The sequence below is a fragment of the Acartia tonsa genome, chromosome 6, assembly GCF_053477335.1.
Source record: "Acartia tonsa isolate MP-2025a chromosome 6, ASM5347733v1, whole genome shotgun sequence".
Taxonomy (NCBI): Eukaryota; Metazoa; Arthropoda; class Copepoda; order Calanoida; family Acartiidae; genus Acartia; species Acartia tonsa.
In genome coordinates this window covers 2,340,374-2,365,152 of record NC_137265.1, presented here as the reverse complement: position 1 = coordinate 2,365,152, position 24,779 = coordinate 2,340,374, and the positions used below count along the sequence as shown (strand labels likewise).

The following is a 24,779-nucleotide window of genomic DNA, read 5'->3' as shown; positions in this document are numbered from 1 at the left end:
TTTTTACAAAAACAAGTTTGCCTCACTAAGCAACCCTAAATTTTTAAAGAATCCACCTCTGGTTTATATAAAATGGTTAGATGGGGATATTTTACTAAAAGAAAAAGTGTTTTACGTGTAATATTATATTTGTGATATGTTTTTTTAATGCTGTAATTGTTAATAACAAAGAAAATATCATGTAATTTATTCATTTATTTTCAGAAATTAAAGTTAAATGTGACATATATGACAATAATGAGAGGATTTGCTTTAGTTTTTCCAACATAAACACAAAAAGTTGAATGAAGAATAATCTAAATCTGGAGTGACTTATACAGTGAATTTTAAAGACTTTTTTCAAGATGAGGTGGAAAATATCTATGATTGTTGTTTTTGGTTTCATCAAATTTAAAGGTAAAATATTTTTAGGAGCAAAGCTACTCCTTAGTTCTTAACATATGTCCGTCTGTCTGTCAATAAGAAACGGTATGGGGGAAACCTTTACTGATGATTGTCCAGTCTTTTACTTGGTCCGTCGGTTTGTCGGTCATTTTAAAAACCAATATATATTTAATGCAATAAGGTCCATCCATTTGTCTGTTTGTCCATTTGTACGTTAGTCCATCTAATTTTGTATGCTTTGCTGGAACTTGTCTGCCTAATTGTAATGCAGTAACAAAAAGCTAAGTAATCTTTGACAAAAAAGAACAATAATGTATTATTAATTAAAGTATAAAGTGTGTTACCTTTTTTTATGTTTAATTATTATTTGGCCACAGCTTGGTCAATAATGCTCACAAATCAGACCTTTTTTGACCAAAGATGCTCAAATGGTTCCCTAACAAGCCCAATCAATCAGTTTTAAGATATCTTTATATTTTAAGGAAAATTGATGAAAATACCAAAAAAAGGCAAATTTGGGTGTTACCTTTTATATGCACAGATACCATAAAATCAACAAAAAAATACTTATTTTTACTTTTCTGTCATTTTGAAAGTTTAATTCTGTTAAATTAGCTATTCTTGAAGGGATTTATGCATTGATTATACTGATACATAATATTGTGCAGAAATTAATGTATTTCAAAGAACGAAAATTTGGAAAGTAAGATATTTTGACCTCTATCACTTCAGAGGACAGCTGCAGACCTCCAGTTGACAGGATGTAGTTAAATACTTGTTAGCAATAATAATTAGCCCAAAAAGTAAAACAAAATTATTTTAATATGGGAAAAAATGATAATCTAAATCTTAATTTTGGGGATGATGATCTTAAAGACGCTCTTGCTGTTGGTGATGATGACCCAGATGGTATCCAAATACATGAGCATTATGACAACTTATCTTTTAAACTATGGTCCGATTTTTGTATTTGTAGCATTGTCCAATCAAGAGAAATCCCAAAACATACAATCATGGTTTTTAAATTCTCCAATTCATAAGGTAAATATAGTAGTTTTTAAAAGATGGTTATATTTCTTGTTACAACTTTTAATTGGAGGCTGCTACAAATACAAAAATTGGACCATAGTTCAATAGATGAGTTGTCATAATGCTCATGTACTTGGATACGATCTGGGTCATCATCACCACCAGTAGGAGCGTCCTTCAGATCATCATCCCCAAAATTAAGATTTAGATTATCATTTTTTACCATATTAAAAAACTTTTTGTTTTAATTTTTGGGCTAATTATTATTGCTAACAAGTATTTAACTACATCCTGTCAACTGGAGGTTGGCAGCTGTCCTCTGAAGTGATAGAGGTCGATTTTCTTATTTTTAAAATTTTCTTTTTTTGAAATACATTAATTTCTGCACAATATTATGTTTCAGTATATTTCAATGCATAAATCCCTTTAAGAATAGCCAATTTAACAGAATCAAACTTTAAAAATGACAGAAAAGTAAAAATAAGTATTTTTCTGTTGATTTTATGGTATCTGTGCATATAAAAGGTAACACCCAAATTTGCTGTTTTTTAGTATTTTCATAAATTTTTCTTGAAATATAAAGATATCTTAAAACTGATTGATTGGGCTTGTAAAGGAACCATTTGAGTATCTTTGGTCGAAAAAGGTCTGATTTGTGATCATTTTTGACCAAGTTGTGGCCAAATAATAATAAAACATAAAATAAAGTAACACACTTTAGATTAAGTTCAATATTTCTATGCAGTTTTTATCAGTTAATTGAATTAAGCAAATTATTGTTACATATTTTAAATTTGCCACATGTTAATGACATTTTACTCACGGTAACTGACGAACTTACAGACGGACAGACTCACAATCAACAGCTTAAAAATATATGAAACTTAAACATATATAGTAAATATGGCGAGAAATTAACGTGTAAAAAAGAGACGTCGTTATATGTCCTTAAACATACATATGCATTATACATTCATACTTAGAGGTAAAATCACTTTTTTCTCCAGTTATCTACCCAAAAGTACTTCAATGTTATGGGGTCAGGGCTTTCCTTGATTTTATAAGGCCTAAACAAACCTAAAATAAGCATTACACCTACAAATACATTTTTCAAATTTAAAATTTAATGTGGGGGAGGGGGGTATACTTATGTACATTTTAGAAATAAAGGATTTTGCTAGTATCTCGTATGTAAAGCTTGCCGCAATATTTCAAAAAATAATTATTAATTAAATTTTATTTTAGGGTGTTTGGATATTCATTTTTACTTTGGGGAAAATTCATATTAAAAAATTATAGCACATAAGGGCTCTGGATTCAAAAGGTTGAGAGAAATAGCCTTAAAATAACTAAAGGCTTAAATATAAAAAAAAAATAAAATGCCTAAAACCGTCCCCAATCCTATTTGAGGCCTCCCTTAAAAGGATAACTAAATCAGTTCAGTAATTATTGAAATCTTCAGACCAAAAAAAACATTATATTTTAATGTAAGTTTTTTTGTATTTTTTTTTGCAGGGGACTCAAATTTTGGTGTCCTATCTCCAACGGTTGAAAAATATTCCAATAGATGACGACATTTATACGTGTCAAAAATTAACGCGGCATTATTTAGGAGGTCAAGGTTTGAACTGTATGAAATGTGGAACCCTATCCGAGGATCCTTTGAGTATTGAAGACTGTCTACCTGAAAACTCACAATCTGTCAGGCAATTCAATTTGTTAAAAAAATGGTTCAAGATAGTGAAACATCTAACAGACAATCAGCCCTTTGATTGTGCCATCTTTGTCTGCAAGTAATTTGTTATGCCTATTATGTCATTCCTCCTACTCTTACAACGCTCCTGGCATTATTTTTAACATCTATATTAAGACGCATTGAATGAATGCATAAATTGTTGTTATTTAAGTAGACATGCATCAAAATCCAGCACTAGGCGTCTTGATTTATCATTCAGTATTCTATCCATGTATCCTAAAAAATTTACAATTTGAAAATACGAACCAAAATTTATAAAATAATCTGAACAGTTTTATCTAGAACAAATTTCACTAAAAGCTATTTGATTGTTGATCTATTTTGGAAGTAAATTTGCATTTTTAAAAAAAGCATTGCTTTCAGCACAATGTTTTTACAAACAAGTAAATGATGTTTAAAAAAGCAAAATAAGTAAATTCTATGGCAGTATTTTATTTCTATATCATTTAATAATAGATTTTTTTTAAATTAAAGGGAAAAAAATTAAAGTTAATATCAATATTTCTTACAGTTTCTTTTCACCAAGACTCTTTCGTATTGCTTTTATTTCTTTAAATTTGAATATAATTTTCCTTAATAGACAACAGTTTGCAAAAATATTTGTTTTAACTTATGTTGCTAAATATGAACACTATCTTATCTTTGAAATTAAGATGCTCTAGACATTTAAACTCTTTTAAATTCATTTGGCTTTGTATATTTTAAATTAGTTGAAACTAATTAATCCCACCTACTAGTCTTGTTGATTATTTTTAAGTAAAGAAAGAATAGGCGATTTCCTCCAAGGTGCCATAGCGAGCACAGAAACCCTCCAACCCCTAAGGTGTTCTTTGTAGCTCTAGGAGAAAGGAAATACTAAGCCCTCCACAAAATTCTAAAATATTTGCAATATCGATAAAATTTGATTCAAATTTTCAATAGAAACAAAACCTTACGTGGCTCTATCCCTCTGGGGTTTTTCCAACCTTTACATAGCTTAATACATTAAATAAAATACAAAAAAATATTGTTGACATGATAACAGCTCAAAATTTTGACAGGTTAAAAATCATAAATTGCTCAATTAGAACCCTTTATTTGAATTGACCTATCATTTTTTTTATTCAAAAAAATATACAAAACAATAGGATAATAAAAAAGACATAATAGTGCATTTTATATTCATAGGTCAATAAATGGTGAATTTTTCATTATTTCATTGCACAATTCATAGGAAAATTTTTGAACTTAAACAAATATTTTGAAAAATTATATTTCTGTAAAGTTAAACAAAAATAAATTAGCTATGATTGTTAAGGTTTTTGCTTATTATGTTTTAAATGTCATATACTCGATTTTAATAGGTATTTTCAATAAAAGTCTGCCATAAAATTAGTCTTATTCAATTACATTAAACTGAAATAGGCCTTTGGAAGATGTATGTGTCTTAAAGTCTTTATTTTGTCTTAATAATGATTTTAGCAGTATAAATATTCTGATTACCATTATTGAATCCTTCACACTTTCTTACTCTTTTTTTCAAGAATACAAATTTTCTGACCGTTTTGTACCATTTGCATTTATAGATATTCAACAATATAAATTAAACTCAATGTATTTAACATGAACAAAGAAAGTGGTAAAATCCCTTTTTATTGCCTGTGGATCATATACACCCCCTCCCTCCCCCCCCCCCTACATTCTATCCTTAATTATTATACTCCAGGCAATTTCAATAGTAGCTGTCGACAAAATTACAATAAACAAAAGTGGTCTCGCCTGAAATATGACAGATATGTCATTACAATCTCCATCATTTGTGATTAAAATTTAATTTGTAGAAAATCTTCTAAAATATTTTGAAAAAAATCATCTAATTAATTTGTAAAAATCATTAGTAGTTATCTTTTTGAATATAGCAAAAGCATTAAACTTTAAGTTAAAGATAAATAAGGGGATAACAGTGTTCCATTAACGATTTAAGGGATGTTCAAAATATGATTTCGCCTTTTTTTCTTTTTGATTGTTTCAATTTCATTTATAATTGTGTAAGATTTATCTTATATCTTATTGGTTTTAAGCTTATTATGCAAATTTTGTTATTTAAGGCTTATATTGCCTTTTTAAATGTGTTCTTAAAGATAAAACAAATTGGCTTTTAACACTAATATAGACAACCACTTCTTTAAATGCATTTCTTTTAATTAAAAGTGCTATTTCTGGGTTAATACATGCATGGAAAGGGCAATGAATAATGAATTAATCTCCTCCTATTTTGCATATCAAATCTTGCCTGTGGTAACTGGTTTTAATTTTGGGGAAAAAATGTTAAAGTTTACCTAATTTTTTAAACATATTGAATATTTGAACAGATGCGGATTTGGAGAATTTTGCCTTACTTATGTTAGAAATTTTAAATTTGGTTCAGGTTAGTAGAATTTCATTATTATATGTAGAGGTAGGATGTTTTTTCGGTGTGTCCCAAAAGATCTTCAATACAGCGCTTGTCTAATTTTGTCTTATTATGATATATATATTAAATGTTGTTCAGTTTTTCAATTCTATCATAAAAGAAAAACGATGTGTGATTGTCTCCCCCTAAAAATTATTCATAGATTAGTCAAAAAGTAATAAAATCATGTTATGTTATTGTGAATAGTTAAAAGAAAATACGAATATTTTGTAGATTGGGTTTAATGTTAAAAAAATTTCTATATTTATGTATCTATAATTTATTTAGAACCTGTACGAGGATGTTACCCACAGAACCAGACCCTACCCGGCCTTGTGAAACGGCTGGCGCCCAGTCCATCCTGCGAGCTGGAGCCAGCTGGTCCAAGCCCGGTCAAGTACTGCCTCTGCGACACCGACAACTGCAACAACATCAAGACCGTGCCCGGTAAAGACCACGTGTATCGTAGCTTGAGCATGCGGGATAAGGATTTTATTTTTCCCTTTGACAACACCACCGGCCGTCAGGTCATTACTTTAGGTACACGGCAGCATAATGAGGACGGCGGCGGGTTTGTTGAGGTTGGCGGCGTCGGGCATCTGGCCCGTACGGGCCGGCAGCGCAGAGTGCAGTGTTATCAGTGCGGCAGTCTGTTTAACAGAAACACACCGCGCTGCGACGAGTTTAATCCCTTGGATAGGAGTCAGCTGACGTACTGCAACGAGGGGGAGGCGTGTCTGCTCTATACCTGGCGCAAGTCTGCTACGGAAATAGGTAAGGTTATTCGTTAAGAAGCGCAGCTGCTTGATAATTTATGTATGTTCGTCCAACTGTACATAAGGAATCATATTACGTTTAATTTAATAATTCTAATTCAATTATCATACAAGGTTTCTATGTAAAGTTGACGTAAAATTTAAAAACAAGACACATTAAAATACATTTAAAGTACATAGATCTATTTTTAGACAAGATTAAAACAGTCCTTTGTTCGTTTTAGCAAATTTCTAGTTGTTTTATATTGAGATATTTTACATTAAAAAAAAACTTATTTGTTTCCTATTTTCTGTCAGTCCAAAAACACTCAAAAAATGTTATGATTTATTTGAATTAAAAAGAAAGGGAACCTTATTCTTATAGAGATTCACCGTTTTAAAAATTGATATAATATGCAGCTATAATGATTAATGTCCCTTTGTGCTGTTTAAATTACACATCTTTGTTACAAATAGGTTGAAATAAATACCTTTAATAACATCTCCCAGCAAATATACCAGTATGGTACTTGAGTGTATTACAGTGTACTAGCATACTATTCTTCTTTATGGAGCTTTTTTGGGAGAAAAGTCCAGAGGGAGGGGGCATTAAACTATAAATTACACTGGTACCAAAAGTGTTATAACCACGTTATCGTATTCTTTGGCTTAAAAACTTTGTTTTTTTAAATTGATTTATAGTATAATTTCATTACTGATACCCTAAGTAACTTTTTTACAACAAAAATTCACAGTCACAGACCAGCATACGATAATAGGAGTACATTCAATTTCCTAACTGTTTGATAATATCTGAGCAAAATTAAAGCAGAATTTCTGTGAAATTACATACCTAAATTACATATTTTTCATTGAAATTTTTCATGGTTAAATATATTTTGATTTTAAATTTGCGATATTTCTATTCCTATATCCATAGTATTAAAGTTTATTAAAAGTTACACTGAGAATCTGAATTTATAGGCCAAGATAATCCTAAATGTTATGACTATAACCGCCACTTTTTTATACCCTTAGAATTTTTCTCTGCTAACTTTCACATATTTTATTTTTAAAAGCGAAGCCTTTTACATTTACTGTATGTCAATTCTTCTATAACGTAAAGCGTTGCTCGTTAATTTAGTTATATTAGAATCGTACCATCGATTTGAAACTTTGTTTGATGATTCCTGTAACGGGATAGGTACAATTCAGAAAGTTTTTTTTTAATTCTACACTCATTTAAGAAAGTCCGTTTGTCCGTTTAAAAATTTAAAAAAATAGTTTTACAGAAACTATCAAACCATTAAAATTGAGATGGCTTGAATAAATCGAAATATATTTTCTACTGAAGAAGTTTGTTCTTGTTTAGTTTAGTATTGCATTGAAAAAAATATTTAATTTAAAAGGTGCAATTATATAGTCAACATACACTAACATCAAATTCCTTTTAAATAATTCATCCAATCTGAGGGATTTTCTGTCAGTAGTATGATGATGTATTAAAGTTGTAATTTTGTATTTAGGATCATATCGAGAATGCTTTACGACCAGTATCCTTCTTGGACATCCAGATCAGCCTGTTAGGCCATTACCCAGGTAAATAACTATCTTTCTATAATATGAGATTCTTTTTGGTGCTTTTCTCAAAGAACACATCAAGCATCAATACCTTTTAAAATGAATTAAAAATAAGAGGATAGGGAATTTTTTCCCTAAGCGGGGGCTCCTAGCTCTCAGGGCTTATACTTGCGGTGTCTTAACCTTACGGAGATACCAAGTACTCAAAATAACCTTACCTAATGCAAGAAACTCCCCTTATCCTTAATTTATTTCAAAATATGGGGTAGTGTTCTTTAAGGGTTATTGTCATATTTTTTCTATTATATCTTAATGTACAAGTAATGATTACCTTTAATGACTTGCGGAAAAGTTAGAATTAACCTTTTTTCCCCAAAAAATGCCATATCCATTTCTGCTTCTTTTGTTTCATCTTTGATGTCTATATTAATGCACCAACCAACCGAAAGCTTAGCTGAATCGAAGAGAAGCTTTGCTTTGGAAAGCAAATATTTCCTTTAACTTGATATCCTGTTATGTGGTATCTTCTTAGCTTTTTTTATTTACTCTTCTACAATATAACTAGTTTACAGTGTTCGTGTAAAACAGCCCAATTACAATATCCCTAGAATTTCAGCTAATTCTAGATTTTAGCTTATTATGCTACCTTCTATCTTATAAAAATTTAATAATTGTTTCCTAGAATTTAATATATTTTGCAACTAAAACATAGTTTGAAAGCTTTAAAAGATCTGTGTAACTGCTAATATGAAGAATAGGTTTTTGCACGTTTTATCAAACACTCATAAAAAATTATATAATAAAAAATGTAGCACCTTGCTGATAAAAAAGTTATTGTTTGTTTTACCTTTCGACCCCGGATATATATTCAGGGCTGTAAAGATAAGAAAGTAAATATGTAAATAAAAAACTTGTATTGTAAATAATCCATAAAATGAATATAAAAATAGTGCCTAAACGTCAAATGAATCACCATCTCTAAAATCATGGCCTTAGAACAAATATAAGAGTAAAAATCTGTTAAAAATATATAAATTATCAGCTTATTACTGTTTTAGGAATCATCATATTAAGTTTAAATTCAATAGAAAATTTAAACAGGTCCCTTACTTTTTTATCATTTACCCAATTTGACAATTCCCGACACAAAAAGAAACCACGTAAAGAATGACACGAAAACCAAATTTTGGAAAGCCCTGTTTTTACTTTTTACTACCACCTGTGGTGTTTATGGCAGGGATAAAGGAATAGAATACAAGTTTGAATATAGCGTTATGAGTTTTACAAAAATATTTCTAGTGTATGGCTTCAAAATAGAAACGGTTCTCAGACATACTGAAAATACATGTATAGCATCGTTTTACAGACAATTTTCCACGAATAATACAATAAAAAAATCATAAGATAATACCAATTTTGTTAGCCCATTCATTCAGCCCCATAAGTACTCAGGCAAAGAAAACTGGCTTTCATATCTCATTTCAATATCCGGGAAAGGCTGTCTAAAATACGATGCGATAGATTTATAAGAATAAGAATTTATTTCTTTAATGCTTTCTTTATGTTATGATGAACATAATATTAAATATGAGTCAGAACTATTAACATTTTTTCAAATACTGGGACGCACCCGGATTTTCTCAATAAACAAGGATGAAAACATAAAAAGTAGCGCGCCAAATATACCATACAGCTGCTCTCTGGTTATTATTTAAATCTAATCTGCAATGATTCTTAATTAGCCACCTACGATAATCTGATGGATTAAACAAAACATTGGACTTTTTAAAATTCAGTTTTCAGTTGGAGAAAAAAGAGGATTATAAATAAGTTTTTCTTAATTTTATTTTCAGGATAACGTATTTAGAAAAACATCAATGAAAATAACTTATTTGTATAAATTTAAGGAGTAGCTTCACAAAGAAAAAGTCACACAGACACAAATTTGCTTGTAACTGTTCTGACATAATTGTTTGTAAAAATGATTCTTTTTGTATCCTGAATTATTAAACAAATATTTCCATGACTTTCTTAATTTTATTTCTAAGTCATATTTCTTCAAATTCTACATTCATAAGTGTAAAACTCAACCTTCTGATTTTCAAATATAAAATAGAAAGAATAGTTATTTCTCGCATCGTATTATAAACGGCTTTCCGCGGATATAGAATGTACAATTATGAGATTAAAACTAGTTTTTTTAGCCCCGAGGTGACGAAGTCACCGGCTAAAAAAACTAGTTTTAATCTTATGATTGTACATTTCTATATTCGTAGAAAGCTGGATATAATACGATGCTAGACATAGTTTTTTCGTATGGATGAGAACCGGTTCCTATCCACCGGATTCGAATGAATACGAGAAAAACATTTAAATGATTGAAAATTGATCAAAAGATAGCTTCTAGACCTAAAGTTAAATTGTTACTCATTCCTAATCGTTTCATTATCAAATGTTGAGACCCAAAAGGATGATTTTATCCTGTAATATAGCTACAAATCAACATGTTTCAATTGATTCTAGACTTACTTAGTTTATTAGATTTTATACCAAAGTTTGAAACCAATAGGACTATTCTAACAAGCATATTTATGTTTAGATGTGAGCCCATGAGGACCCAAAAAGATTCCCGTAGCAGTATTAGAGCTTGCCTATGCACAGACGACCTTTGTAACATCCTCCCCCAAGGTAATATATCTTTCTATCTATCTATCCTTCTGAATCAATCTATCCATCTATAGTATAGATTTCTATATCATAGCAGTATTAGAGCTTGCTATGCACAGACGACCTTTGTAACATCCTCCCCCAAGGCAATTTATCTTTCTATCTACCCTGCTATCTACCTATAAGTATTTTTTATATATCTTATTTATCTACTAGCGGCTTTGACCCTAGCCTCTAGGATCTTTGCCCCAAGAGGTGATCAAAAAAAATTTTGGTGAAATTCGTAAAAGGACCAAGGAAATCTTCAGAAAAAAAAAGAATGGAGGGATTTTTTTTGTTTTTTTGGAGGTTGGGGGTGTCCCACCCCCCAAGAAAAGAACTTAAAACCACTACAGGACCAGTAGGTATATTCCCTGAAGAGTAGAATCCGATCGGTGCAGTGGTTGCCGAGATCTTAAGGGACGGACAGACGGACAGACATCATTCTGCTTTGTATCATAGATATATTTTTATCTGTCTATTCTCAAAACAAATCAGTTAAAAGAGAAATCATACAATGCCCATAAAAAGCAAATCAAAATGATAACAAATGATATCATTTAAACAATGTGTCTTCACATATGTGTATATCTATCTATCTAGATTTCTTATATCTAAATATCCACAAAATAAATAGGCTAAAGATGAAATAATAAAAAGCAAGAAAAGGCAAATAAAATTTTTAACAAATAGATATCATATAAACTATGTGTCTTCACATACATATATGTTTATCTATCTATCTATCCATAAAACAAATTTGTATAATAAATAATAAAAAGCCAAAAAAAAGCATTCCAAATTGGTAACAAATTGATATAATTTTACCTATGTGTCTATATATCTATCCATCTATCTATCTTTTTATCTATCTATCCTTAAAATAAATTAGCTAAAAAGAGAAATCATAAAAAGCCAAAAAAAGCATTGCAAATTAGTAACAAATTGATATCATATAAACTATATGTCTTAACATATATATCTATCTATCTATCTAGCTATCTTTTTATCTATCTATCCTTAAAACAAATTAGCCAAAAAAGAAATCATTGAAAAGGGCATTGAAAAATGGTAACACATATACATAATTTTACATATGTGTCTTAACATATATATCTATCTATCTAGCTTTCTTTCTTTTTATCTATCTATCCCTAAAAAAAATTTGTTGAAAGATAAATTATAAAAAGCCAAAAAAAAGTCAAATTGGTAACAAATTGATATCATATAAACTATGTGTCTTCACATATAAATCTAGTTATTTTTTCATCTATATATCCTCATAAAACATCATTTAAAAGAGAAATCATAAAAAGCCAAAAAAAAGGCAAGTCAAATTGGTAGCAAATTTATATCATATAAACTCTGTGTCTTAACATGTATATCTATCTATCTAACTTTCTTTCTTTTTATCTATCTATTCTTGAAACAAATTAGCCAAAAAAGAAATCATTGAAAAAGGCATTGCAAATTGGTAACAAATTGATATCATATATATACTATGTGTCTTCACATATATGTATATCTATCTATCTATCCATAAAACAAATTAGTTAAAAGAGAAGTCATAAAAAAGGCAAGTAAAATTGTAAATAAATGTATATAATTTTTACCTAAGTCTTAACATATATATATCTATCTATCTAGGTATCTTTTTATCTATCCTTCCTCATAACAAATTTGTTAAAAGAGAAATTATAAAAGCAAAAATAAGCAATTCAAATTGATAACAAATAGACATCATTAGTAAAGGAGGGGTGAAGCATAAAATGTAAACCAAAACTGATTGGATATAATAAAAGAGCAGGGAAAAGGGATTCCACGTCTTATTGTAGGTAAACTTAAAAGCCAAAGTCAAACCAATATTTATCTTTAAGAATAAAACCTTTTCAATACCTTGGCTTATATTTTTAACTTAAAAACTGGCTCTTTCAAAGAAATTTTATCTATTTCTTGTCTTATTATCTTTATTTATAACAGTTACAGCATAATGTTAAATATGAAAAAATATTTTTAATTTTCAATAAGATTTCTTAACTTTCATAGACTTTAAAGATGGCCAATTTTGGGGTTTCAAAATAAAAACTCCATTGCCAAAAGTCAGTGCTAATTTCATTAGTAAAGATTCCCTGTTAAGTGCAAGTGTTTCTATTATATCAGCAAAATATTATCTATAATATGTCATCTTTGACCAACTGCATGCCAAAAATAACCCAGGGATCTTAAGGGATTAGACTTTAGACGATAAAATGATCATTAATGATGAAGAACAAAATTATCCCGTCTACAGCTAAAAATTATTCGTTGAACTAACTAATCCAATAATAAGGGTTTCCAAAGTGTAAAGGCCTTATAAAACTTCGGGTACCAGTATGATAATATAATTACAGTACAAAGTTTACCAATGAAAATATATGCTAACATAATAATTTACGTTTAACTTAGTGTCTGACAGCCATATTTTCAGCTAATTAGATTTGAACTGTGGTAAAAAGAGAAAAGTAATTAATTTTACTTGTCAACGCTTGTTTTAAAGGTTTGGCAACCACTCATTTTTAACCCTCATATAAAATAGGTAATCCGTTTATCCGTCTGTTTCTGTAACAAAGTATCTCAGAAAATGTCGGACCTTGGGCTTAATTAAGAAAGAGACGCACGTTTCCGCTCAGGGATCTTAGGGGATAAGACAATGGAAGATAAATTTATATGCATGCCTAAGAATGATAAACAAAATTAACACTTTTGTAGATTATAATCATTGATGGAAATGTTAGTACACTGCTAGTTAGAATCAACAAATCAATCCCAAAGTTTTAGGATAAATAATTATAAATATTTGGATCATGGAAAGAAAACAAAGTCATTCCTAATTAGGACAGAAGTCACTGGAAATTGATCTAAGGAAGGCTACTTATGTCCTTCATCTAACAAAATCTAACTTAAGGGAGATGACTTATGTCCTTTGTCTGACAAATTCTTACATTAGGAAGGCTGCTTATGTCCTTCATCTTGCAAAACATAGCAAATTCTTGCAAAACATAGCAAATTCTTGGAAAACTTAGCTTTTCTGTCCTTCACATAGCTAATTCTTGCAAAACATAGCAAATTCTTACAAAACATAGCAAATTCTTGCAAAACATAGCAAATTCTTGCAAAACATAGCAAATTCTTGCAAAACATAGCAAATTCTTACAAAACATAGCAAATTCTTGCAAAACATTGCAAATTCTTACAAAACATAGCAAATTCTTGCAAAACATAGCAAATTCTTACAAAACATAGCAAATTCTTGCAAAACATAGCAAATTCTTGCAAAACATAGCAAATTCTTGCAAAACATAGCAAATTCTTGCAAAACATAGCAAATTCTTGCAAAACATAGCAAATTCTTGCAAAACATAGCAAATTCTTGGAAAACTTAGCTTTTCTGTCCTTCACATAGCTAATTCTTGCAAAACATAGCAAATTCTTACAAAACATAGCAAATTCTTGCAAAACATAGCAAATTCTTGCAAAACATAGCAAATTCTTGCAAAACATAGCAAATTCTTGCAAAACATAGCAAATTCTTGCAAAACTTAGCTTTTCTGTCCTTCACATAGCTAATTCTTGCAAAACATAGCAAATTCTTACAAAACATAGCAAATTCTTGCAAAACATTGCAAATTCTTACAACACATTGCAAATTCTTACAAAACATAGCAAATTCTTGCAAAACATAGCAAATTCTTGCAAAACATAGCAATTTCTTGGAAAACTTAGCTTTTCTGTCCTTCACATAGCTAATTCTTGCAAAACATAGCAAATTCTTACAAAACATAGCAAATTCTTGCAAAACATTGCAAATTCTTACAAAACATTGCAAAACTTAGCTTTTCTGTCCTTAACATAGCTAATTCTTGCAAAACATAGCAAATTCTTACAAAACATAGCAAATTCTTACAAAACATAGCAAATTCTTACAATACATAGCTAATTCATGCAAAACATAGCAAATTCTTGCAATAAGGGTCCCAAACTCAAAAACAAATTTTCAGCGCGATCCGACCACTGGTTCTTGAGATACGGTGACCTGGTGTCCTTGGTACCGACTGTAAGATTTGGGAAATGGTTCGAATCCTTAGTAAATTTGGCTAAGTCCAAAAAATACCCAGGTGACACCAAGCGTACCTACTGAGAGGAAACCAGGTCAAAAATATTCTAAGTGTCAAAAAATTTTTGGACTTTTGGCCAAATTTACTAAGGATTCAAACCATTTCCCAAATCTTACCGTCGGTACCAAGGACACCAGGTCACCATATCTTAAGAACCGGTGGTCGGATCGCGCTGAAAATTTGTTTTTGAGTTTGGGACCCTCATCGTATGCATTTGCTATGTTTTGCAAGAATTTGCTATGTTTTGTAAGAATTTGCTATGTTTTGTAAGAATTTGCTATGTTTTGCAAGAATTAGCTATGTGAAGGACAGAAAAGCTAAGTTTTCCAAGAATTTGCTATGTTTTGCAAGAATTTGCTATGTTTTGCAAGAATTTGCTATGTTTTGAAAGAATTTGCTATGTTTTGCAAGAATTTGCTATGTTTTGCAAGAATTTGCTATGTTTTGCAAATATTTGCTATGTTTTGCAAGAATTTGCTATGTTTTGCAAGAATTTGCTATGTTTTGCAAGAATTTGCTATGTTTTGCAAGAATTTGCTATGTTTTGCAAGAATTTGCTATGTTTTGCAAGAATTTGCTATGTTTTGCAAGAATTTGCTATGTTTTGCAAGAATTTGCTATGTGAAGGATAGAAAAGCTAAGGTTTCTAAGAATTTGCTATGTTTTGTAAGAATTTGCTATGTTTTCCAAGAATTTGCTATGTTTTGTAAGAATTTGCTATGTTTTGCAAGAATTTGCTATGTGAAGGACAGAAAAGCTAAGTTTTCTAAGAATTTGCTATGTTTTGTAGGAATTTGCTATGTTTTCCAAGAATTTGCTATGTTTTGTAAGAATTTGCTATGTTTTGCAAGAAATTGCTATGTTTTGTAAGAATTTGCTATGTTTTGCAAGAATTTGCTATGTTTTGTAAGAATTTGCTATGTTTTGCAAGAATTAGCTATGTGAAGGACAGAAAAGCTAAGTTTTCCAAGAATTTGCTATGTTTTGCAAGAATTTGCTATTTTTTGCAAGAATTTGCTATGTTTTGCAAGAATTTGCTATGTTTTGTAAGAATATGCTATGTTTTGCAAGAATTTGCTATGTTTTGTAAGAATTTGCTATGTTTTTGCAAGAATTTGCTATGTTTTGTAAGAATTTGCCTATGTTTTGCAAGAAGAATTAGCTATGTGAAGGACAAAAAAGCTAAGTTTTCCAAGAATTTGCTATGTTTTGCAAGAATTTGCTATGTTTTTGCAAGAATTTGCTATGTTTTGCAAGAATTTGCTATGTTTTGCAAGAATTTGCTATGTTTTGTAAAGAATTTGCTATGTTTTGCAAGAATTTTGCTATGTTTTGTAAGAAGAATTGCAATGTTTTTGCAAGAATTTGCTATGTTTTTGTAAAGAATTTGCTATGTTTTGTAAGAATTTGCTATGTTTTGTAGGAATTTGCTATGTTTTGCAAGAATTTGCTATGTTTTGTAAGAATTTGCTATGTTTTGCAAGAAATTGCTATTGTTTTGTAAGAAATTTGCTATGTTTTGCAAGAATTTGCAATGTGTTGTAAGAATTTGCAATGTTTTGCAAATTTGCAAGAATTGCTATGTTTGTAAGAATTTGCTATGTTTTGTAAGAATTGCAAGAATTGCAAGAATTAGCTATGTGAAGGACAGAAAAGCTAAGTTTTGCAAGAATTTTGCTATGTTTTGCAAGAAATTTGCTATGTTGTTTTGCAAGAATTTGCTATGTTTTGCAAGAATTTGCTATGTTTTTTGCAAGAATTTGCTATGTTTTGTAAGAATTTGCTATGTTTTGCAAGAATTAGCTATGTGAAGGACAGGAAAAGCTAAGTTTTCCAAGAATTTGCTATGTTTTTGCAAGAATTTGCTATATGTTTTGCAAGAATTTTGCTATGTTTTGCAAGAATTTGCTATGTTTTGCAAAGAATTTGCTATGTTTTTGCAAAGAATTTGCTAATGTTTTGCAAGGAATTTGCTATGTGAAGGACAAAAAAGCTTAGTTTTGCAAAGAAATTGCTATGTTTTTGCAAGAATTTGCTATGTTTTGCAGAGAATTTGCTATGTTTTGCAAGAGAATTTGCTATGTTTTTGCAAGGAATTTGCTATGTTTTTGCAAGAATTTGCTATGTTTTTGCAAAGAATTTGCTATGTGAAGGACAGAGAAAAGCTAAGTTTTCTAAGAATTTGCTATATTTTTTGTAAGAATTTTGCTATGTTTTTGCAAGAATTTGCTATGTTTGTTTGTAAGAATTTAGCTAGATGTTTTGCAAGAATTTGCTATGTTTTGCAAAGAATTTGCTTATGTTTTTGCAAGAATTTGCTATGTGTTTTGCAAGAATTTGCTATGTTTTGCAAGAATTTGCTATGTTTTGCAAAGAATTTAGCTATGTTTTGTAAGAATTTGCTATGTTTGTAGAATTTGCTATGTTTTGCAAAGAATTAGCTATGTGAAGGACAGAGAAGCTAAGTTTTTCCAAGAATTTGCTATGTTTTGCAAGAATTTGCTATGTTTTGCAAGAATTTGCTATGTTTTGCAAGAATTTGAATTTGCTATATTTTGTAAGAATTTGCTATGTTTTGCAAGAATTTGCTATGTTTTGTAAGAATTTGCTATGTTTTGCAAGAATTTGCTATGTTTTGCAAGAATTAGCTATGTGAAGGACAGAAAAGCTAAGTTTTCTAATATTTTGCTATGTGATTGACCAAAAACCAATTTTATGCAAGATTTTGCTATGTGAAGGATCAAAAAGCTAGGTTTTGTGAGGTGAAGGGAGGCTACTTATGTCCTCAATCTTGCAAAATCTTTGTTAAGGGAGGCATGTTATGCCCCTTCATCTAACAAATTCTTACTTGAGGAAGGCTACTTATGTCCTTCCTAGGAAGGTGACTTCTGTCCTAATTTAGGAATGACTTTGTTTTCTTTCCATGATCCAAATATTTTTTTAAAAACGTTGGGTACTTTATTACATAAAGTAATTAAATATTTTATAAACATACTTTATTTTCACAAGCAAAAGTTTAAAGGCTAACTAGTTTATTTTCTAATGAACTATTCCTCCCTCCCTATTATTAAATACAAATAAAACTAAAACGAGAGGTCTAAAGTAGAGAAGGAGTGTTAAACCAGAAAAATAAAATTCTTTGTTCTAGGTCTTAATTTGAGTAAACCTGATGACACTCCTCCCAGTACTTTACTAGGGTCAATTTTCTTAAGACGGGTTTTAGAATTAATTAACACCTCTAAATCACATTATAGTATATTACACTAGTCCTATTATGTAACTGTTAAAGTAAAATTATAAAATAAATCCACGATTAAGATGTATTGCTTTAATTAACAATATTGTGTTAATCAAATGTTGATATTTTATCCGAGGAAAGATAAACAAATGACATTCAAGTAAACCCATTAGTTTTTTTTGTCTAAAGATCTCTAAAATGTCTAGCTGGTTAAGCTTTTCAACAAATGTTATATGTATAAAGAATAAAGATATATTGGCTTTAGTCTATTTTTCCAAATCACGTCACCTAAAATGATCAGCAGCACATGCAATTTAGGAAAGTGATGTTTTTCATACCAAAAAAATCTAAGCTTAGGTAGAGTTTTTTGTTTAAATCTACATAATCAAAAGTTATATAATAAATATTGATAGACAGACAAGTTACGAAATAAATTGTATAAAATAACATTTGAATATTAAAAAAATACATAAAATATGATTATTTAATTTATTCCAAGGTGTACTTTTAAAATGATGTTTCTCTGGCTACAAAAAATATAATGCTTAAAAATACTGAACATTTGTACAATGCCAATAAAAAGTCTCGAAACCTAGGATAGTCATGTCCATAATCAGCGTTGTAAAACCTTCTAAATTACTTCATATTCCCATCATGGTTTTTAGGAATAATGCCCTAACATTAGAGTAAAACACTAGAAAGAGAAAAGGTTAAATAACTGTATTCCCCCATCGCAACCACCTTGTGCAACCTTTCTATTGGGTCATTGAAAACCAACACAGCCAAGTAGCAGAAAATAATTTAGAAGCAGACGAAAGAGGTCTTTGAAAAAGAAAGGAAGGTAGTTGTCTGTATATACATCTATATTATAGATCTGTTGCTCTAACCCTTTACACCACCCTTAGGCACACCACAGCGTCAAGTAAAACCAAATCTCACTATAAAGTGTAGGAGTATTTAGTATCTATATGGCCAAGATTGACAGTTGATTAATTAGTCGGACGTACAGACAATAATCAAAGAGTTACTGCGCTACTAAAGAAAAAATGTGAATCTTTTGAAATTGTTTACAAGGAGTGGTCAAGTAATTTTGGTGGCAAAATACTTTTCTCTGTGTCACTCAATCAGTCAGGAAAACAGGGATAAGACAATGGAGATAAATATACTTCAGGGACAACAGAGATAGGATAATAGAGATACAAAATACTTCAGGGACAACAAGGATAAGACAATACAGATATAAATTACTGATATAAATTTTAGATTATCAGGGAAACAGAGATAGGATAATGGAGATACAAAATATTTTTCTCTGTGTCATTCAATTATTCAGGGAAACAGGGATATGAACAGATCTATATACAGACATCTATATACAGACAACTACCTCCCTTTCTTTTTCAATGACCTCTTTCGTCTGCTTCTAAATCATTTTATGCTACTTGGCTGTGACAATATAAGCGACACCATTGATTGATTTTCAATGACCCAATAGAAGGGTTGCATAAGGTGGTTGCGATGGGGAGATACAGTTATTTAACCCTTTCTCCCTCTAGTGTTTTACTCTAATGGGATATGACAATGGAGATAAATTTACTTCAGGGACAACAGGGATAGAACATTTCAAAAATAAAATACTTTTCTCTGTGTCACTCAATCATTCAGGGAGACAGGAATAAGACAATAGCCGATGAATTAATGTACATCCTCATTGATGATGCATAAAATTGCACCTTCTATAGATTACACTTATTGGTTGAAACGTTTGGACACTCCAACCAATCAAAATTCGATAAAAGTCCCCAAGGTTGTTAAAATAACAAATTAAAAAACGTTATTATAAGACTTTGGGGACTAGTGTAATAAACAGCCTAATGTGCCCTACATCCCTGGTCACTTAATCATTTGGGGATACATGGATATGATAATAAAATATTATGCACAAGATCATAAGTACCATATCAACCTATTCTCATAATATGTACATAAATAAAATAGATAAAAGTGCCAAAAAAATTACCAATGAGAGGCAGTATATGCTGTAATTGACCAATGGTAAAATTCTTACTTGATTCTCATTGGTCCTTTTATCGTATGACGTCATTTTTTGGAGGCTTTTTAAGCTGTTTCGATACACTTGTATAAAATTCAGATTGGCTAACGGATTGAGTTTTTATGGTAGTTGTAAAACAATTTGCCTAATGAATATACTCTCAGACGCAACTATAAACAGAGTTCTTAATCTTAATTGACCTTAAGATGAAAAAGCAATACCTAAAATGTTTAGTGCTATGTTAATTTTTAAAGCAGCGCAGTAACTTTAGAATTAAAGTCTAACCTTATATACGTCCGTTTGTCATACAAACTCTCTTTCAAGTCACTTAGAATCTTATTTTACGTTTATTTTCATAGGCAATATAGAAATATTTAAATTACTCTTGCATATATTGCTAATTATATGTTTTATAAAGCTTGATTTATATTGTAGATTTTAAACATTATATTAACCCTTACAGATCGGGCCCCAATTCCCACCTTAATAGATCGGGGGGGGGGGGGGCTCCAAGAGCCCCCCCCCCCTCTATCTCGGCTCCTGGTACAGATAAAGACGTAAAATTTTTTTCTGGTGGTTCATGTGTATTTTTAGAGAAAATTACTTTTTCTAGTCATAGCAGTCAGACCGCTCCTTAGCCGCTTTTTAGCGGCCAGCCGCTAAATTTTAAAACAGCTGTAGAGCGGCCAATTTTGCAGCTAGGATGACCAAATTTTAGAACGAACTTTTATTTTTCCTAACAAAAAAATTACTTTTTCTGATCATCGCCGAAAAACGGCAAATAACGGAAACCGCCATTTTCGGCGGTTACGGCGGTAAAACGGCGGTTGGCGGCGCAAATTAATATTTTTATCTGTTTATTATTGCTCAAGGATTTACCAAAAAAAGTATAGGTCTCTAGCTGTAATAGAAGCCACGATATTCATGATATATGTCTGTAGTAAAAGCCGGACAAAACTCGGTCATAAAGTCGGTCAGGGAGCGGTCAAACAGTCATAACACCACTTTTCTCAGAAGGTCATTGATATCTAAGTATTCACCAAAAAAAATTTAGGTTTCAACCTTATACACAAAAGTCATAATGTAGAAATTAAGATTTATTTAGAATTTTTTCTATTTTTTTTTGCTACCCAACCGACTTTGACCGGACACAGACCAGATATCCTAATAAAATCAACTCTTGCTGACGTATAATTACTAAACTTAAAAAGTCATGGAGTTACAGCTCTCCATCTTACCTACAAAAAAAATGAGATTGAAAAAACTAGAGGGGGGGCTCTTGGAGCACCCCCCCCCCCCGATCTGTAAGGGTTAACTGAATACATGATAAGAATTTAAAAACTTTACTGTATTTAAATTTACTGCTTTTTGTAATTGAATTGTAATTTGAAGTGAGCACCCTGTAAATAATCTTCACTGCTAAAAACGCTAATTACCTATGTACAAAATGGCTTAACTCTTGTTTGTAATTGATGAGAAAAGGGGTTAGGTTAAGACAATTGTAAGAAAAGTAACATTCTATTTTTCCATGGGCAAGAAATAATATTGAAGGGTGTTTTTAGGCCTTAAATCAATGCAAAAAAAACAGAAATTTACGGAATAATTAACGATAAGGAAAAATCTGTGAAAAATATGATATTGACTTATTTCTTATATAAAAATTTTATAAAAAACTAATTTAAAAATAAGGTGCGTCTTTTTTGGTCACAGTTAAGTAATTACTACGTGAATTTGTTTTGTATAAGAACTAGTAGCTGCACCCCTAGCCTCTAATGGCATTCTGATAAGGAGAGCTGATTATTCAGGTTACCCCAACGTCAAAAATCAAACTTTTAAGACGGGATATAGGGTAATAAACTTGGCTTCACATAAGCTAAAAAAAACTTAGAAATATGGAATTTGAAATATATAATATAAAATTGCTTCTGAAGCAATGAGTTTGAAAAATATATTGAATTTATTTGAACATAATTTTATTTCTAATAAAAAATGTTAAAGCAAAACTTCTCCATAATAAATGTAATTTACAATAGTCAAACTTGAACATCAAGTATCTTGAAATAAAATTTTTAACTTAAGTTTGAATAATTAGATGGGTGCTTTTACATAGCTGGACAAAGTGTCTCAAAAATCAGCCTTGTAACGTCATAAAAGTGAGGGATTAACCATCTTTTTTTAGGGGTTTTCTTTCCCACTTCTCCTCTCATCTCCCTCATTTTTATGATGTCACATGGCTAATTTTGATACACTTTTTCCAGCTACTGCTTTTACCCAAAACATAAATAAGCCTCCCCTTCCCTAATTTTGGGAAAAAATCAGAGTAGGATAGACTATTACCTTGGATTGCCTATAATTGTTCTTCCTTTATCCTACGAAGCTCATATCAAAACTAACTTAACCTGACAAAAGTTTTACTAGGATTTTAAACATCTATTTCCATGTTTTTATTTTTATTTTATTACAGCACAAAAGTCATAAAAAGCAGATTAACGGGGAAATTATTTTTAAAAATTTTCTATGCCATTTTTAGATGTATTTATCCTTGTTCATATTGGACAGTACAAACACAAGATGACAATTTAAAATTTAAAATAAAATTATATATAAATTCATAAGAAAACACTCGTAAACTTGTAAAGAATGTTTTTTTTATTGAAAGCAAAGCTTTTATATAATCGTTCGGGATCTATATGTACGAAAATCCATAATTAGGGAAATCTGATGTTCCTGGCAGTAGCTGGTTTCGTCATATTTTCACAGTAGCTTTTCTCCTATTTCTAGCCCCTAAGGGGGGATTATTAACATTTACCTATCCTTATCCATCATAAAATAACATATCAAAAGCTAAGGTGAAACAATGACGTAACCCGCTACTTCGTTTTCTTTCCATGTTCCAAAAGGTAATTTATGATTAAGTTTATATTCTAAGAAAAAATTTATAAAAATATTTCAATACTATTTGTTCAATAAGAATGACTTTTTGATTGTTTTTTTTAGCTTCGCTTCTGTGGATATAAATTTCCTTGTTTATTGAATGTAAAGAAAACGTTATGTTATTTTCAATAAAATACTCAAAACAGATGAGTAACAAGAATTCTTTACAATCAAATTTGAAAACAAGGACTAAAGTGTCCATAAAAATGTATATATTATTAACTGGATCTTGAACCAGATTTGCCTGTTCTCTAATAAAAGGAAACAAGTAGCAGGCTTAAATTATTCCCCCGTTCCACCCCCTTTACTCAATTCCTTTCCTTCCTTCTGGATGAACGAACTGACCAATGAGTTATGTTTATGTTAACAACAATGAATAATGTTAAAAATTATTTTCTTTTAATTTTTCTGCCAGTGATTAATCATTCCTGGTACAATGTTTAGTTAATACATAATGCATTTATTGTTATCAAAATATTAGTGCACTTATTAAAGATATAATTTTTGACTGGTGAAATATTTGAAATGTTAAAGGCAAAACCATATTATATAATATATAGAGTAGCTTCGCTACTAAACTTAAAGAAACAAGTTGCTTTTTTTTCTTTATGAATAAAAGTTTTGTAAATTGCGTCATACTTGAGATTCTAATTACATGAGTAACAGTTAGATACAAGAACATCTTACTGTAAATTGCGTCATACTTGAGAATCTAATTATATGAGTAACAGTTAGATACAAGAACATATATCTGTATACTACAAATAAGATGTAAACCAACAAAAAATATGAATTTTACATATTTATGCAGACATTATAAATTGTTTCGTGTATATTTGCACCCATCAGATTTCTATATAAAACTAAAGTTTGAATTCAATTTAAATTAAAGGATTTTACAAATATTTGGAAGATTTTTTTGTACAAAATTATTTTATATAAATATTATTAGTTGTTAGGAATTTTTAAGTATTGTTTTTGAAAAAAATTTAATTAATAAATATTAAATTGTCGTGTCTCAAATGCACATTAAGCTTATGGCTATAGAAAATGCGCGTGAAATAAAACTTGTAGCCTTTTTAAGGTGGTTTAATTGATGTTAAAACAGTTACCATCCTTTATTAATGCCAAAAAACATCTTCCATCGTTTGAATATTTCCATAAGTATTCACAAATTTGTTCGTGTGTCTAACAATTATATGAGCAATGCCATCATGAAAAGAGCCAAATTTACAAATGGTAATTTTAACCTTTGAGCTGAACAGCTCTAAAAAATCCACTTTTCAACATGATTATCATAATTTTGTGGCTTTTTGTTTAAAATAAGATTTCTGTGTTTGAATTTTTTGTATTTGTTGAGTTAAATCTTTTTAAAATTCTGTATTTGAATTGTTTATTTTATGTAGAATAAGAGCTAATTCGTAACAAAGCTACTCTATAACGAGTCGACTATATGTTAAAATAGGTTGTCCTCAGAAACGTAAATAGAAATAACCAAAATTTAAAAGATTTAAATAAAAAAAGTAGTGGTTTAAAACCAAAATAACCTAAATAAATTATACAATACATCTATTCAACTATTCACTAAAACAGTGGAAGGTGGATAACCCCCACCTTTGTTATTCATAGATTTCAGATATGCTCTTTAGCAAAACATTTTTTTTTTGGAGGGAGGGGGCAAATTTTTGTAAATACGGAAACTACTCCCCACCTCACTAACTTTATTCCCTGAAAAGCAAAAATCAAAATCCAATAAAT

General features: G+C 30.1%; 1 protein-coding gene across 1 annotated transcript in view; it reads left to right on the top strand.

The window, feature by feature from the left end:
* The first annotated feature begins 208 nt into the window (after window positions 1–208).
* LOC145321471 (uncharacterized) overlaps window positions 209–24,779 on the top strand; it is a 43,696-nt gene continuing 19,125 nt past the window's right edge. Inside the window, exons 1-6 of the mRNA XM_080162892.1 lie at window positions 209–396; window positions 3,026–3,119; window positions 5,521–5,576; window positions 5,889–6,374; window positions 7,882–7,954; window positions 10,536–10,624. Of these exons, the coding sequence (XP_080019018.1) occupies window positions 345–396; window positions 3,026–3,119; window positions 5,521–5,576; window positions 5,889–6,374; window positions 7,882–7,954; window positions 10,536–10,624 (850 nt within the window). The 5' untranslated portion in view covers window positions 209–344. The remainder of the gene's footprint in view (window positions 397–3,025; window positions 3,120–5,520; window positions 5,577–5,888; window positions 6,375–7,881; window positions 7,955–10,535; window positions 10,625–24,779) is intronic.